Here is a 16,700-nt window from a genome sequence, read left to right as displayed (position 1 = left end):
GCGCAAAAGGGAAGCGAAAAAACAGATTTCTGCAGTGTCACGCTGAAGTTTGATTTGATTTGATCATGATATGATGCATCAAATTGTGTTACCTTTTGTGCGTACTTTATCTGAGCAACAGGTACTTAAGGCGGTTAATTTTATAGAGCGGGAGAGTCAGGAGAGATACCTCTACGATGGCCAAATCTCTCTCGCACGCAATCTGTATCCAAAACATCGTTGCTCTAGCTCTTATAGTCTTTGAGCACTAGACGCTAATAGGGACGGACAGACGGACGGACGGATAGCCAGACAGGGCTCAATCGACTCGGCTATTGATGCTGATCAAGAATATATATACTTTATGGGGTCGGAAACGATTCCTTCTGGACGTTATACACATCCTTTTTCACTACAAATCTAATATACCGCAATACTCATTTTGAGTATCGGGTATAAAAATCCGATAGCGATTAAGTCTTGCTCGCAGACGGACTTAAAAACGAGCTATGCCATTCGCTACAAAGAGCTACGCTACCCCAAATGCCATTTTCCTACTTTTTCAACATCCTTGAGACATTACATTGGACTTTTCAGCGAAACAATGCCCCAATACGGCTATAGTGGTCAAGAAGTGGACTGAAGTCCAAAATGTTACATTACTGGAGTGGTCACCTTACTCTCTAGATCTAAATAATATATAGAACGTATGGGGATGGTTTTGCGTAAAGTGTATGAATCCGGAACACAATTGAAACATGCCATCAAAAGCGCCTGGAGCGAAATATCACTGGGCTATCTGAAGTCCCTGTATGATTCAATGCCAATTCGAATTTACGCTGTCATTTCAATAGAGGTGGCTACATTCATTACTTAATGTTTAATGCTTAAAAGGTTTACCCTTCATAAAATATCACTTTAATAAGATTCTGAAACTTTGTCAACTTTTTTTAGGTTCAAAAACAAAATAAAATATAAAAAAAACCTTTTGATTTCGAACTCAAATTTTTAATTTTTTTGGTAATGGTATCTTGACTATTGGTTATGAATTAGTGGACTGTATAATCGTTTATATCTTGAGCTTATTTATTTTATTGATTATTTAATATTGGTGGTTATTTTACAAGTATATTACAAGAACAGCGGGGGGATCGTTTCTGCGGCGGTACAAAGTATGCGTGCGGGTGGTTTCGTCTAGAAATTTCTACTGACTCAACTCCGCGAAAAGAAGTCGAGCTAAAAGGGAATTGGAAGATCAGGCGATGCGACGGTCCAATGCCAAACGGTACACATCGTTGTGTGCGTGTGCAGCTGCGTGTGAGAACATTACAGCTATGTTTTGGACACGAACAAAACAACAACACAGCTATGCGGGTAAAAATAGTTACTTAGGCGGTGTACTACAATCATGAGCGTGTAAATAGGTCAATCGCAATATACATGAACATTGAATTGAAAACTACGAGGCTCATTTCTCACCAACTATTAAAAATATATATTTTCCTAAATTCATTTGTGTCCTGATTTCTAAAAAGAAATTTCTCATAAAAAATTCATTGAGTCTATTCTATTGATCGGCAGTGTAAGATGCTAAATGTAAAGAGCCCTGTAGCTTGGGGGAAATTCACTCGGGGAATAGGATATCTTCTCGGCAGACCAAAATTCATGTACAACGGTGCGTCCTAACAGCACTGTGGGGTGGAAGAAGAAAAAATAAACGCGCCACCTATAGGTGAAAGATCGTATCTGAGAAAAGAGTAATGAAAGTTGGCAGTTGAAGGGTCGAGAAGGGGAAAATAGGGTCCGAGTGTCGAGGCAGAATGAGCCAACTGGTAGCTTCTAGCGAAGCTCAGAAATTAGGTACGTTGATCAACCTAGCGGTTTGAAGTGAAGTGTGAAGAGTAAAATAACATTTTTGCTTAGATTCGGAAACGTGCGCGACCTTGCTAGAAAGAGAAAAAAAGCAGTCAGCAGAGAAATTCAGCTGCTAAATTGGGGCCAGATCCGCGGGTAAGTGGAGGAGAGCTTGCAGTACAGATAGCAGTCGGAACTTTTGCTATCCCTTAGGTTTGGCACCCGAGCCTCAGTTCAATCTCAAGGCAAAAAGAGCGCCGCTTCAACATAATATCACCTGGCAAGGGGAATGCTTAGCAGAGGGGAACCATAAACGAGGGGAACCTAGAGGAAATAATAATTCGACCAAGGCTGGCCTAACGAGCTGAAAAAAGAGATAGTTGCCGTTGGAAAGCAGCGGGTCGTGGATTCGCGAGCGGATCAAAAGAAAAAGAAAAGCAATTTTCGATAAAATTTTTTTTTGTAAACGGATGAACCATTCGTCTATCGGTGCTATCCCCTAAGACTCAGAGGGTCTCAGTGCCTTTTTGTCATAGAACTCCAGTGTTTAAATCGAAACGTTTCATCAAGGTGGCAAACTGAAAATCCAGAGCGGGATCGGCTCAAATTTTCGGTCGGACGCATGGTAGAGTAAGTGCTAGTAACGTATTTAAGTTCTAGCTATTAATGAATAAATTTAAATTGTCTCCTTAAACGTTGATCTTGATTTCCGATACCCAGCCCCTGTAGTAGCGAGCCCTAAAAAAAAGGGGTCATGAAGTATAGAGGAAGATGGCAGATTATGACCAAGGAAGGGTGGGCGTGGTCCTTCATTCCAGCTGAGGACGACCTTTAATCCGTTCGTTGCATATGTGTGCATATGTGTAAGTGAAGTCTAATGGCCAAAAGTTTTGTTTCTCTCCGGTTCTGTAATTGTACTTGTCTTGCATGCTCTTTTAATATACAAAAATATCGTAGGTATCAGAATAGACAAATAAACAGAACACCACCCTTTTGCCGACGAGACAGTAGCCGGAATGATAGCGTGCTGGTCGACCTCTGATGAAAACATCAGTCCTACTAATCGTTGTCCACTACATAAAAACAAAAAACTCGAAAAGGTACTTATATTATTATATTAAAGTTTATGCATCAGGACAGTGAGTAAGTAATATTTTAAAATTAATGCGTGCTCTGCGCGTACGCTCCGCTCCACCCACATTTTTTTCGCCCATCATTTCGCCGTCATTTTTCTACTGGAGGGATCCTAAGCTACGTTTCCTTATTATAATTAAGATTTTGACCTTTCCTTGTTCTCTAGATTTAAGCATTGACTTTGCAGTTTTAGGTTAAGGGCGAGGGGGGAAAGGCTACATGTTTTTAATTTGTTATTATACGGCCCGAGGGGTATCTGAGCCCCATGTAGCCTTTTATTTTCACGGCAGACGCCACTGACTTTTCAGGGTCGGTAAACCAACAACAACGACGCAGCAGCGGCAAACGAGAGACGACGAAAACGCCGAGAACCGTAAGTCAGCAAGCAACAAAACAACGGCAATGAAAAGAACGAAACGACGAGAACCGCAAGCCGACAGCATCGACGCAGCAGCGGCAGAAGAGAAACGACGAGAACCGCAAGCCAACAGCAACGACGCGCCAGTAGCACTGGGCACTGCCTCCAGCGGTAGTCGCCTTCTGCTGTTGCTCTTGTTTGCAGAGGCTGCCAATGCTGCCCGGCTGCTGGGATGGAATTATGACATGTTCCAGGATGCGAAAACTCGGATTATGGGTCGATTTCTGTTGGGATAGAATAGATAGATAGATGCGATCTTGTGAATTTCAAGTTTAATTGCATTTACTTACTGATTGTGTCTGCACCACCACACTCGGTTTGTCTGCGGGCGATTGTTGATATTTGTCCTCCTGTGCCGCCATATGCTGGGGGTAATAATGCTCTTCTTGTTGTGGTGACGGGTACATCTCCATATCTATCTTGCCGACACTGGGCGGCACGCCCACTCCTGCATCCACCCAGATTGGCACCTCGGAAGTTGTTCCCTTGCTGGAATTCCCCTTTAATACGGTTGACGACATGGATACTATCTGGGCCGCGATGCCAGACAGTACCTGAACAATGTCCAACAAACTTTCGACGGGAATCATCACCATCAAACTGACGCTGGATTGCCCAGGGTTGGCTGCGGCCGTCAGTAGGGCCAACTGCTCCAACTGTGCTGCTGTCAGATTGGAGCAATCAAAGCTATCATCAGCATTGGCCGTCTGCTGGCAACCGACTTCTGGCTTTTGCTGCAGAGTCAAATTTTCGCACTTCGGCAGAGAATTTATACATTCCAGTATAGATTCTTTTGTAATAATGTTCTTCTCCCCTTCCAATTCTCCAATTTTATATACATTTTGGCCGACCGGGGGGGGGCCACAATTAAAATTAATATTGAACGACATTTTTACTTCTTCTTCTTCTTCATTCACTTTAACCACTCACATTTGACAAACGAGAAGTCTGTACCAAACCGTACCGTTATGTTTTCGCATATTTGCTTTGCTTTATTGCATGCACACATACATACTGGACAAAAAACAATCCCAGCAGTACTGGGAACTAGTTCGGAGGTGGTGATATCACCACTCCCTAACAGACCAGGGGTACTTTCTTTACTAACCCTTAACAATGCTTTTCATCATTTCCATTTTTACCCGCAATGTCCTACGACATGGGGACCAGTGACACCACATCGTTCACCCCCGAACTAGTGATATGGGTACTCGTCTAGTAGCTAGTGAAATGAGTACCCATGTAGTAGCTAGTGAAATGGGTACCCATGAAGTAGGTTATCAATCTTCATTTAATTTCATATTTAAATTTTTATTTTATTATATACATATTTCATTTAAGTTTTTAAATTTACTAATTAAGGTCTGCTTTTCGCGGTGGTACTGTTTTTGAAAAAACGTTTTTTTGCAGCTGTAGGGCTTTCCTAATCTGGACTTCAGCTGATCCAGTCCCCGTACCTACAGTTATGGCATCTATAAATATAAAATACATATATAATAGGAATACAAAAAAAACCAAAAGCATATAAGCTTACCAATCAAAACTCTAAAGAAGTTCTTTAAATTTTTCAGTGTCACTTTCCATTTGTTTCATTTTCTTCGATTGTCTCTCCTATTTCGCGGCGTTCAACTTTTTCTATTTCACTGCACGACACTGTTTCTCCGCTAGCACGATTATGTTTGGCTGCATATTTGTCTTATATTTCTTTTTTGAGCCTACGCAACTGCCGTTTGCTATACATTTGCTTTGAATAACTGTTTAAAATTGAATAATTATAATCACTTGGACAGCCGCACTGATTTGCACAAACGCCAAACGCAAAGAACATTCTAGCAATGAAATTACCGAAAACAGAAAAGGGAAAGGAGAAGAGCAGATCAGCATCATTTTTAGCTACCTGCTCTCTTCATTTTCCTCTCATGCTTTTTCGTTTTTTCGTCTACTGGTGAGACGTTGCATCCCAACCGAACTAGTTCGGTGGCTGGTGCGCGGTGGGTTGTAGAGTATACAGAGCAACATTTTTTGTCTCTTCTTTGAGTGGTTCGGCGTTCGTTTACCATAGGGTTAGTCCGGAAAGTACCCATGTAGGAACCAGCCAAATCAGTAGTTCGGGCATGGTCAATCGCCACCGCCAGTACTAGAGGGATACGTGATGCTTTTTAGTTGTATGTGTTCGCCTTAAAAAACTGAGGCGGCGATTACGAAAAAAGGGAAAACAACAGAAAACAGAAGAAACAGAACAGCCTGATACTTTGAATATATTTTCTTAATTCAATATTATATTGAATTATGTATTGTATATGCAAATATTGTATAGTAATAAATAGTAATATATTATAAAAAATAGTAAAATACCCAAAAATATAAAAAATCTTCAAAGTGCGCGCAAAAGGGAAGCGAAAAAAACAGATTTCTGCAGTGTCACGCTGAAGTTTGATTTGATTTGATCATGATATGATGCATCAAATTGTGTTACCTTTTGTGCGTACTTTATCTGAGCAACAGGTACTTAAGGCGGTTAATTTTATAGAGCGGGAGAGTCAGGAGAGATACCTCTACGATGGCCAAATCTCTCTCGCACACAATCTTTGTCGTGTCGTTTAATATTAGCAGCGTCTGCCGGATGAGAGCCATACTGACTAAGTATCGGGTATAACTGTAGAGTTGCGGTGTCCGCAGCAACTCACAACGTTCCCCCTCGTTTTTAGATGTTTTTTTCTTTCAATAAGTATTTAAATTCTAGCTATTAATGAATAAATTTAAATTGTCTCCTTAAACGTTGATCTTGATTTCCGATACCCAGCCCCTGTAGTAGCGAGCCCTAAAAAAAAGGGGTCATGAAGTATAGAGGAAGATGGCAGATTATGACCAAGGAAGGGTGGGCGTGGTCCTTCATTCCAGCTGAGGACGTCCTTTAATCCGTTCGTTTCGCGTGCGTGTGCATATGTGTAAGTGAAGTCTAATGGCCAAAAGTTTTGTTTCTCTCCGGTTCTGTAATTGTACTTGTACATGTCTTGCATGCTCTTTTAATATACAAAAATATCCTAGGTATCAGAATAGACAAATAAACAGAACACCACCCTTTTGCCGACGAGACAGTAGCCGGAATGATAGCGTGCTGGTCGACCTCTGATGAAAACATCAGTCCTACTAATCGTTGTCCACTACATAAAAACAAAAAACTCGAAAAGGTACTTATATTATTATATTAAAGTTTATGCATCAGGACAGTGAGTAAGTAATATTTTAAAATTAATGCGTGCTCTGCGCGTACGCTCCGCTCCACCCACATTTTTTCCGCCCATCATTTCGCCGTCATTTTTCTACTGGAGGGATCCTAAGCTACGTTTCCTTATTATAATTAAGATTTTGACCTTTCCTTGTTCTCTAGATTTAAGCATTGACTTTGCAGTTTTAGGTTAAGGGCGAGGGGGGAAAGGCTACACGTTTTTAATTTGTTATTATACGGCCCGAGGGGTATCTGAGCCCCACGTAGCCTTTTATTTTCACGGCAGACGCCACTGACTTTTCAGGGTCGGTAAACCAACAACAACGACGCAGCAGCGGCAAACGAGAGACGACGAAAACGCCGAGAACCGTAAGTCAGCAAGCAACAAAACAACGGCAATGAAAAGAACGAAACGACGAGAACCGCAAGCCGACAGCATCGACGCAGCAGCGGCAGAAGAGAAACGACGAGAACCGCAAGCCAACAGCAACGACGCGCCAGTAGCACTGGGCACTGCCTCCAGCGGTAGTCGCCTTCTGCTGTTGCTCTTGTTTGCAGAGGCTGCCAATGCTGCCCGGCTGCTGGGATGGAATTATGACATGTTCCAGGATGCGAAAACTCGGATTATGGGTCGATTTCTGTTGGGATAGAATAGATAGATAGATGCGATCTTGTGAATTTCAAGTTTAATTGCATTTACTTACTGATTGTGTCTGCACCACCACACTCGGTTTGTCTGCGGGCGATTGGTACATCTCCATATCTATCTTGCCGACACTGGGCGGCACGCCCACTCCTGCATCCACCCAGATTGGCACCTCGGAAGTTGTTCCCTTGCTGGAATTCCCCTTTAATACGGTTGACGACATGGATACTATCTGGGCCGCGATGCCAGACAGTACCTGAACAATGTCCAACAAACTTTCGACGGGAATCATCACCATCAAACTGACGCTGGATTGCCCAGGGTTGGCTGCGGCCGTCAGTAGGGCCAACTGCTCCAACTGTGCTGCTGTCAGATTGGAGCAATCAAAGCTATCATCAGCATTGGCCGTCTGCTGGCAACCGACTTCTGGCTTTTGCTGCAGAGTCAAATTTTCGCACTTCGGCAGAGAATTTATACATTCCAGTATAGATTCTTTTGTAATAATGTTCTTCTCCCCTTCCAATTCTCCAATTTTATATACATTTTGGCCGACCGGGGGGGGACCACAATTAAAATTAATATTGAACGACATTTTTACTTCTTCTTCTTCTTCATTCACTTTAACCACTCACATTTGACAAACGAGAAGTCTGTACCAAACCGTACCGTTATGTTTTCGCATATTTGCTTTGCTTTATTGCATGCACACATACATACTGGACAAAAAACAATCCCAGCAGTACTGGGAACTAGTTCGGAGGTGGTGATATCACCACTCCCTAACAGACCAGGGGTACTTTTTTTACTAACCCTTAACAATGCTTTTCATCATTTCCATTTTTACCCGCAATGTCCTACGACATGGGGACCAGTGACACCACATCGTTCACCCCCGAACTAGTGATATGGGTACTCGTCTAGTAGCTAGTGAAATGAGTACCCATGTAGTAGCTAGTGAAATGGGTACCCATGAAGTAGGTTATCAATCTTCATTTAATTTCATATTTAAATTTTTATTTTATTATATACATATTTCATTTAAGTTTTTAAATTTACTAATTAAGGTCTGCTGTTCGCGGTGGTACTGTTTTTGAAAAAACGTTTTTTTTTGCAGCTGTAGGGCTTTCCTAATCTGGACTTCAGCTGATCCAGTCCCCGTACCTACAGTTATGGCATCTATAAATATAAAATACATATATAATAGGAATACAAAAAAACCAAAAGCATATAAGCTTACCAATCAAAACTCTAAAGAAGTTCTTTAAATTTTTCAGTGTCACTTTCCATTTGTTTCATTTTCGTCGATTGTCTCTCCTATTTCGCGGCGTTCAACTTTTTCTATTTCACTGCACGACACTGTTTCTCCGCTAGCACGATTATGTTTGGCTGCATATTTGTCTTATATTTCTTTTTTGAGCCTACGCAACTGCCGTTTGCTATACATTTGCTTTGAATAACTGTTTAAAATTGAATAATTATAATCACTTGGACAGCCGCACTGATTTGCACAAACGCCAAACGCAAAGAACATTCTAGCAATGAAATTACCGAAAACAGAAAAGGGAAAGGAGAAGAGCAGATCAGCATCATTTTTAGCTACCTGCTCTCTTCATTTTCCTCTCATGCTTTTTCGTTTTTTCGTCTACTGGTGAGACGTTGCATCCCAACCGAACTAGTTCGGTGGCTGGTGCGCGGTGGGTTGTAGAGTATACAGAGCAACATTTTTTGTCTCTTCTTTGAGTGGTTCGGCGTTCGTTTACCATAGGGTTAGTCCGGAAAGTACCCATGTAGGAACCAGCCAAATCAGTAGTTCGGGCATGGTCAATCGCCACCGCCAGTACTAGAGGGATACGTGATGCTTTTTAGTTGTATGTGTTCGCCTTAAAAAACTGAGGCGGCGATTACGAAAAAAGGGAAAACAACAGAAAACAGAAGAAACAGAACAGCCTGATACTTTGAATATATTTTCTTAATTCAATATTATATTGAATTATGTATTGTATATGCAAATATTGTATAGTAATAAATAGTAATATATTATAAAAAATAGTAAAATACCCAAAAATATAAAAAATCTTCAAAGTGCGCGCAAAAGGGAAGCGAAAAAACAGATTTCTGCAGTGTCACGCTGAAGCGTGAGACTGAAAAGTTTGATTTGATTTGATCATGATATGATGCATCAAATTGTGTTACCTTTTGTGCGTACTTTATCTGAGCAACAGGTACTTAAGGCGGTTAATTTTATAGAGCGGGAGAGTCAGGAGAGATACCTCTACGATGGCCAAATCTCTCTCGCACGCAATCTTTGTCGTGTCGTTTAATATTAGCAGCGTCTGCCGGATGAGAGCCATACTGACTAAGTATCGGGTATAACTGTAGAGTTGCGGTGTCCGCAGCAACTCACAACGTTCCCCCTCGTTTTTAGATGTTTTTTTCTTTCAATAAGTATTTAAATTCTAGCTATTAATGAATAAATTTAAATTGTCTCCTTAAACGTTGATCTTGATTTCCGATACCCAGCCCCTGTAGTAGCGAGCCCTAAAAAAAAGGGGTCATGAAGTATAGAGGAAGATGGCAGATTATGACCAAGGAAGGGTGGGCGTGGTCCTTCATTCCAGCTGAGGACGACCTTTAATCCGTTCGTTGCATATGTGTGCATATGTGTAAGTGAAGTCTAATGGCCAAAAGTTTTGTTTCTCTCCGGTTCTGTAATTGTACTTGTCTTGCATGCTCTTTTAATATACAAAAATATCGTAGGTATCAGAATAGACAAATAAACAGAACACCACCCTTTTGCCGACGAGACAGTAGCCGGAATGATAGCGTGCTGGTCGACCTCTGATGAAAACATCAGTCCTACTAATCGTTGTCCACTACATAAAAACAAAAAACTCGAAAAGGTACTTATATTATTATATTAAAGTTTATGCATCAGGACAGTGAGTAAGTAATATTTTAAAATTAATGCGTGCTCTGCGCGTACGCTCCGCTCCACCCACATTTTTTTCGCCCATCATTTCGCCGTCATTTTTCTACTGGAGGGATCCTAAGCTACGTTTCCTTATTATAATTAAGATTTTGACCTTTCCTTGTTCTCTAGATTTAAGCATTGACTTTGCAGTTTTAGGTTAAGGGCGAGGGGGGAAAGGCTACATGTTTTTAATTTGTTATTATACGGCCCGAGGGGTATCTAAGCCCCACGTAGCCTTTTATTTTCACGGCAGACGCCACTGACTTTTCAGGGTCGGTAAACCAACAACAACGACGCAGCAGCGGCAAACGAGAGACGACGAAAACGCCGAGAACCGTAAGTCAGCAAGCAACAAAACAACGGCAATGAAAAGAACGAAACGAGAACCGCAAGCCGACAGCATCGACGCAGCAGCGGCAGAAGAGAAACGACGAGAACCGCAAGCCAACAGCAACGACGCGCCAGTAGCACTGGGCACTGCCTCCAGCGGTAGTCGCCTTCTGCTGTTGCTCTTGTTTGCAGAGGCTGCCAATGCTGCCCGGCTGCTGGGATGGAATTATGACATGTTCCAGGATGCGAAAACTCGGATTATGGGTCGATTTCTGTTGGGATAGAATAGATAGATAGATGCGATCTTGTGAATTTCAAGTTTAATTGCATTTACTTACTGATTGTGTCTGCACCACCACACTCGGTTTGTCTGCGGGCGATTGGTACATCTCCATATCTATCTTGCCGACACTGGGCGGCACGCCCACTCCTGCATCCACCCAGATTGGCACCTCGGAAGTTGTTCCCTTGCTGGAATTCCCCTTTAATACGGTTGACGACATGGATACTATCTGGGCCGCGATGCCAGACAGTACCTGAACAATGTCCAACAAACTTTCGACGGGAATCATCACCATCAAACTGACGCTGGATTGCCCAGGGTTGGCTGCGGCCGTCAGTAGGGCCAACTGCTCCAACTGTGCTGCTGTCAGATTGGAGCAATCAAAGCTATCATCAGCATTGGCCGTCTGCTGGCAACCGACTTCTGGCTTTTGCTGCAGAGTCAAATTTTCGCACTTCGGCAGAGAATTTATACATTCAAGTATAGATTCTTTTGTAATAATGTTCTTCTCCCCTTCCAATTCTCCAATTTTATATACATTTTGGCCGACCGGGGGGGGACCACAATTAAAATTAATATTGAACGACATTTTTACTTCTTGTTGCATGCGAAGATATCGATAGGCGAGACCCTAGAAGCGCTGAGAGGAAGGTATTTTTTTGAACAGAGTGGCAGGGCCAAAATTTAAGGGGAAAGGTTAGCGAAGAGTGGCCACCTGGTCCTGGAGAGTTAGAGTTCCGCGCGCTCTCCGGAGCCGTTGTGAGAGGATTTCCGATCTCATCCCATAACGGAGTCCCGAAGCAACTCACCCACACCCAAAAGAAAAGAGAGCCGCCAGCAGCCCGAATCAGGCCATGCCCTTGAACCTAGTTCAAGGGCGATAGAAGAGAGAGCGATGGGGATCGGCAGCCGGGAGCATTAAACAGAACATCCAAGAGGGGGTTCAGAAAGAAAAATTCCCGCAACGGAGGAGCATGCGCGCCGGGCACAGTGACTTAGCGATTTTTTTTTGTTCTGAAAGAAAAAGTGAGTGGGATGAGGATGGAGTAGTGGCCATCACCCTGCAAAAAAATGAATAAAAGATAAATAAATGTGATTCCAGGGGATCCAGATCAGGGAAAGACCAGGAACCAGGACCAGGAAGCATAAGAGTGAGTCCGCTCCAAAGGGGGAGTAAAGAAACCCCAAATTTATTTTTTTTGTTGGCCGTAGGGAATAGGTCACAGCTCCGCCACCCTGGCTTGTTTTTCCTGCTGGTCTCGAAGGATCAGACCTGGCCACGTAGTGCGGGACCCTCGCCCACTTAGGGAGAAGAAAAAAAGCACATCAACTTATTTACTCCCATTAATTATTTTTGTTAGACGTCTCCAGTTATAAGTATATGTAATTTAAGTCCGTCCATATTTATTATATATATGTAACCTATTTATTTATATTTATTATATTATTTATTCCTATTAATCTAATTATTTATTAACCGCCAGTAGTACTAAGATAAGGGGGGGATGAATAGGCAGGCCTAGCTTAGAAATGATATCGTGTGAAAATAGGAAATGAAGTGAAGATTATAACGAAGAAATGAATTGTTAAGCGTTTCGTATGGGGGGAAGAGGAGCCACAGCAACGAGAGGGTAAGGCTTTTGCCAATGGCAGGGAGATCCGGGACGTGTGATTCAGATCTCAGGTAGGGTGGGTGCGTCGGGGGTAAAACATCGACACCTCGTCCTGGTCCAAGTCTGTATTGAGGGAAGACTGTAATGGTGTTTGTCGAGTAGAGTCCGTTTCTTTCAGTTTTTTTTCTTGTCGGTTATTTTTGTTGTTACATTTTGTTCGAGATGTCCAATCAGTTGGTTGTTGTGCGACCTGAGGGCTTGGGAAGTATCCAGCCCTGGGATGACTGGCTAGCCGGCCTTGCCCCAAAGAAAAACAAAGGTTCGTAACAATAATGGCGCCCAATCTGAGACAGGGAAGTGGACTCGCAGTCCTGGCTCGACCATCAAAGAGGGAGAGTACGGATGCGAATCATACGGACGTCGAAGAAAGTATAAATATCCAGCAGAGAAGATAGATCTCGAGTGGTATTCTGCAATCTGGGGTCCATCGGTGTTCCGGTGGCCTGTGAGGGACTCGACGAGTTGGCTCACAGAAGCACGGCGCTGAGGGACCTGAGGATGCAAGAAAAAAATCCACAAAGTAAATAGTTTTTTTTGATGTTTGATGTTTCGGCACTTATCTGACAACGGGAAGCAGACAATCTCAAGAGGGGATTTGGTTTGGCACTGGCAGAGGAGAATCCAAAAGCCAGTTAGCAACCGGCCCGGTGCCTGGTGTGCAAAAGGAGAACCTGAAGAAAAAGAAATACCCGAAGTTAGGAATGGTCAGAAAGATTTCTGTTTTTCGCTTCCCCTGCTTACCGCTGGATGGAGTCGGGAGAGTAGATTCTCAAGGAGATTTTTTGTTCTGAGTGGCCCGTTGGGACAGATGTCGGCCACGCGTTGCACTTGGAGCAGCTACAACATCCCGCAACGAACATTCAGTAGGGAAGTAGGCAGAAACAGCGACTGTAGGGAAGTGAGCGCCCTTGACTCTTAATCTTTCAAGGAAGATAAGATCAGTCAACAGCGCTCGCCAAATTCTAGACGTTGGACAGGAAAAGACGTAGAACACCATGTGCAGAGTTGGCCCTATTAGTAGTTGTGGTTCCTTTCCCCCGTATTAGTGTTTTTGCCGTATTAAACGTTTTTGTGCTGAAGATCAGTGAGTTGGCGTTATAGGGAGTGTTTATGCGATTGTTCTGAAAGAAGAGTAGATAATTAATTGTATTGAATAAAAAGATAAGTAGGATAGTTCGAGGTAGGGAAATACAGGGCTAGGTTGATGAGCGCGTACAACTTGCGGTCTAAGCAGAAAATGACTCGCAGGACTCCTCCACCAGGTAACCTCCAAGGACAGATGCAAGGCGGGGACACACAGGGCGCTGAGGGGCGTGAAGACGACAGCTGGAATTTGCCAGGCCAATCGAACGCACTGCCCTCCGAGATTCTCTCAGGAGTAAATGTCGCCATAGCGCAAGCACAGGAGACGTGGAGAGGCAGCATGGCAGATACTCTGAGTAGGACGTTGCAGGAGGAGATCCGTCGCGGCTTTATGGAGCTGATGGGGGCCATAACAGAGGTGATGGCGCCTCTGCGCCAGAACGTGGAATTGATCCAAGATCTGAGATTGGAAAGAGACCAGGGTGAAAACAACGATAATAATAATGGCGATCAGCAGCCTCTAGCTCACCTCAGGCAGAAGCCGAGCACAGGGACCATGCCCAAAAGACCCAAGGACGATGACGCATGGAATTCACAGTCGCCTCCAAGGAAGCCGGCGAGGTTGAGCCAGAACTGGCGCCGAGGAATAGCCGATGCGGACCAGGTTCCAGGTGCTGGAAGGCAGAGACGGGAGACATCAGGAGACGGCGGAGGTCCAACAGATCTGCCACCATATGAAAGGAGAGATGATTGGAGAGGAGCGAGATGGGGGCGCGTCGACAAATGGGAAATCCACTTCGACGGAGATGGAGATCCAAATAAGATGACAGTGCAGGACTTCGTGTTCAGGGTCGAGTTCCTCCGTAGGCAGAACCGACGGTCGTGGGACGAGGTCCTTGACAACTTTCACCATCTCGTCAAAGGACAAGCGGCGGAGTGGTATTGGCAATTTGTCCGAGAACGGCCTCCGGAAGGATGGGAGGATTTGAAGGACGAGTTGGTGTCCCGGTTCCGAGCAGTGGGTGGCGAGTTCGAGCGGCTACGCACCTTGCATGAGCGAAGGCAACAATCTGGCGAATCTGTGGAAGAGTATTTTAGAGCGATGCGCAGACTGGCAGCTAGACTCACCACACCTTTGGTTGAGTCCGAAATGGTGCGAGTCTTGAAGAAGGGGCTCGATGATGAGATCGCCCGCTACGTTTACGCGATCCGAGTCCGGAACGTGGAGCAGCTGAGGGAAGAGTGCCTGGAAGTGGAGTACCACTTTCGCGGACGCGAGCAGAAGTCGACGTTCCGTCCTGTGCCGAAATTCCAATCAGCCGGGAAGCGAGTGGAGGAGCTAGAGCCGGAAACGGAGTTTCTGGATGAAGACGAAGCAAGGATGGTGGAAGAAACTCACCTGGCGAACAAACCCAGGCTGTGTTGCTGGAATTGCGGCCAGTTCGACCACGGATTCCGAGACTGCGTGGCGAAGGAACGCAAAATATTCTGTTACCGCTGCGGGAAACCAGAAATGTTTACTCCAACGTGTCCCAATTGCTCGGGAAACGCACGAGCGGGCATGATGAAAGCGGGAGATCAGCGCTCGGGACTGAAGCCCGCGAAGAAATGAACGATGGTCCACTAATTAATATAGAATTTAAGAATAATAGCACGAATAAATTAAATAAAAATAGTTTGAAGTTTATACCGGCCGAAGAAAGGATGAGGAGATACATACAAATTCGAAACCAGATCTTTGATGACAGGCAGCTGGAGGGGATGCGCGGTGTCAGTCGTAGACTCCAAAAGGCCCGTTCCAGATTTAAGGAAAGGCGACAGACTCGCAAAGAGGTGGCCGAGGCAGTCAGACGAGGAGCAGGACGCGATCCCAGAGTGTTTGCCGAAGTGCAGATAAGAGGACATCGGATTGCTGGACTCCTAGATACTGGGGCATCCGTTAGTGTCTTAGGAAAGGGCAGCCGTGAACTCCTTGCCGACCTTGAGGTGGAAATGGACAATTATGTCTCGATCATCAAGACAGCCTCTGGAGAAGACAGGTCCATAATCGGCAAAACCAAACTCTGCGTAAGATATAACGGAATGAACAAAGAGATCGTGTTTTACGTATGCCCGTACCTAGAGCAAGCCATGTACTTGGGCATAGATTTCTGGAGATCCTTTGCGCTGGCTCCCACAGTCCTCGGAGAAGAGTCCAGTAGATCCAGCGAGGTCCAAGTAGGCGAGATCCAAATGTCACAAATCAGCCAGTACGCCGAACATCGCCCGGAGGACGTGGAAGTGGAAGCTTGGGCCCTGGAAGACACGGAAACCGAAGAGCTGGAGAAGGTAAAGAAGGAGTTTCTGACCTATGAGGATGCCGGATTGGGAACAACGACGGTAGAGCAGCATCGGATCCAGTTGATCGAGGGCGCAGAACCATTTAAAGATCGGCATTACCCTCAATCCCCAGCGATGCAGGAGGTGATCTGGACCGAGGTGGATAAAATGCTGGAGCTAGGAGTGATCGAAGTTAGCGATAGTCCATGGAGCAATCGGACGACGGTGGTGCGAAAGCCAAACAAAAATAGATTCTGTTTGGACGCGCGGAAACTGAACCAGCTCACCGTAAAAGATGCTTACCCTCTTCCTAGTATCGAGGGTATACTATCCAGGATTGACCAGACATACTACATTTCTAGCGTCGACCTCAAATTCGCATTCTGGCAGATTAAACTGGACCCAGAAAGCCGGAAGTGCACCGCATTTACCGTCGCAGGCCGTCCGCTGTATCAATTCGTGATGATGCCCTTCGGTCTGTGTAACGCTGCCCAGAGGTTATGCAGAGTGATGGATAAGGTAATTCCAACTCAGCTCCGATCAAACGTTTTCGTTTATTTGGACGATCTTTTGGTGATAGCCCCGGATTTCCAGACGCATCTGCGGTATCTGCGATTGGTGGCCCAGTGCCTGAAAAGAGCGAATTTGACGATAGGCTTAAAAAAATCCAAATTCTGTTTTCAGTCGCTAAAATACCTAGGGCTTATCATCGGAGGTGGCACGCTGCAAATGGATCCCGATAGGGTTGTGGCTATACAAAAGATCCCGAACCCAAGTTCAG

At 44.5% G+C, this 16,700-nt stretch overlaps 2 protein-coding genes and 4 long non-coding RNA genes across 7 annotated transcripts; 1 reads left to right on the top strand and 5 right to left on the bottom strand.

The window, feature by feature from the left end:
* Window positions 1-3,021: 3,021 nt before the first annotated feature.
* LOC117183693 (uncharacterized) lies at window positions 3,022-4,713 on the bottom strand. Its single transcript, XM_033378478.1, has 2 exons — window positions 3,676-4,713; window positions 3,022-3,609 (listed from the first exon to the last, which is right to left on the bottom strand). Exons 1-2 carry the CDS (start codon window positions 4,273-4,275, stop codon window positions 3,346-3,348), a joined length of 864 nt encoding a protein of 287 aa, XP_033234369.1. The 5' UTR covers window positions 4,276-4,713; the 3' UTR covers window positions 3,022-3,345.
* Window positions 4,714-6,601: 1,888 nt separating this feature from the next.
* Window positions 6,602-8,069, bottom strand: LOC117183681 (helicase domino-like). Its single transcript, XM_033378422.1, has 2 exons — window positions 7,319-8,069; window positions 6,602-7,252 (listed from the first exon to the last, which is right to left on the bottom strand). Exons 1-2 carry the CDS (start codon window positions 7,850-7,852, stop codon window positions 6,989-6,991), a joined length of 798 nt encoding a protein of 265 aa, XP_033234313.1. The 5' UTR covers window positions 7,853-8,069; the 3' UTR covers window positions 6,602-6,988.
* A 183-nt stretch (window positions 8,070-8,252) lies between these two features.
* Window positions 8,253-9,615, bottom strand: LOC117183682 (uncharacterized). The gene is made up of 2 exons (XR_004468821.1): window positions 8,498-9,615; window positions 8,253-8,436 (listed from the first exon to the last, which is right to left on the bottom strand). It is a non-coding gene; the product is annotated as an uncharacterized lncRNA (long non-coding RNA).
* A 1,836-nt stretch (window positions 9,616-11,451) lies between these two features.
* Window positions 11,452-12,424, top strand: LOC117183660 (uncharacterized). 2 transcript variants are annotated; one of them, XR_004468791.1, is made up of 3 exons: window positions 11,452-11,870; window positions 11,947-11,995; window positions 12,057-12,424. It is a non-coding gene; the product is annotated as an uncharacterized lncRNA (long non-coding RNA). The 2 variants fall into 2 exon arrangements; XR_004468790.1 differs by lacking the exon at window positions 11,452-11,870 and having other exon boundaries at window positions 11,877-11,995.
* A 196-nt stretch (window positions 12,425-12,620) lies between these two features.
* Window positions 12,621-13,309, bottom strand: LOC117183661 (uncharacterized). The gene is made up of 2 exons (XR_004468792.1): window positions 13,259-13,309; window positions 12,621-13,188 (listed from the first exon to the last, which is right to left on the bottom strand). It is a non-coding gene; the product is annotated as an uncharacterized lncRNA (long non-coding RNA).
* A 1,256-nt stretch (window positions 13,310-14,565) lies between these two features.
* Window positions 14,566-15,447, bottom strand: LOC117183659 (uncharacterized). Its single transcript, XR_004468789.1, has 3 exons — window positions 15,321-15,447; window positions 14,734-15,223; window positions 14,566-14,679 (listed from the first exon to the last, which is right to left on the bottom strand). It is a non-coding gene; the product is annotated as an uncharacterized lncRNA (long non-coding RNA).
* Window positions 15,448-16,700: the final 1,253 nt, after the last annotated feature.

Source organism: Drosophila pseudoobscura, chromosome 3 (assembly GCF_009870125.1).
Source record: "Drosophila pseudoobscura strain MV-25-SWS-2005 chromosome 3, UCI_Dpse_MV25, whole genome shotgun sequence".
Taxonomy (NCBI): Eukaryota; Metazoa; Arthropoda; class Insecta; order Diptera; family Drosophilidae; genus Drosophila; species Drosophila pseudoobscura.
Note: the sequence above shows the minus strand (reverse complement) of the source record. Positions and strands in the feature narration are given on the sequence as shown.

Excerpts from the sequence above, each read along its gene's own strand:
- LOC117183693 (XM_033378478.1), bottom strand. The coding sequence starts at position 4,275 with ATGTCGTTCAATATTAATTTTAATTGTGGCCCCCCCCCGGTCGGCCAA. Across the intron at positions 3,610-3,675 it reads TGGTGGTGCAGACACAATCA|AAATCGACCCATAATCCGAG; the intron begins GTAAGTAAATGC and ends CTATCCCAACAG.
- LOC117183681 (XM_033378422.1), bottom strand. The coding sequence starts at position 7,852 with ATGTCGTTCAATATTAATTTTAATTGTGGTCCCCCCCCGGTCGGCCAA. Across the intron at positions 7,253-7,318 it reads TGGTGGTGCAGACACAATCA|AAATCGACCCATAATCCGAG; the intron begins GTAAGTAAATGC and ends CTATCCCAACAG.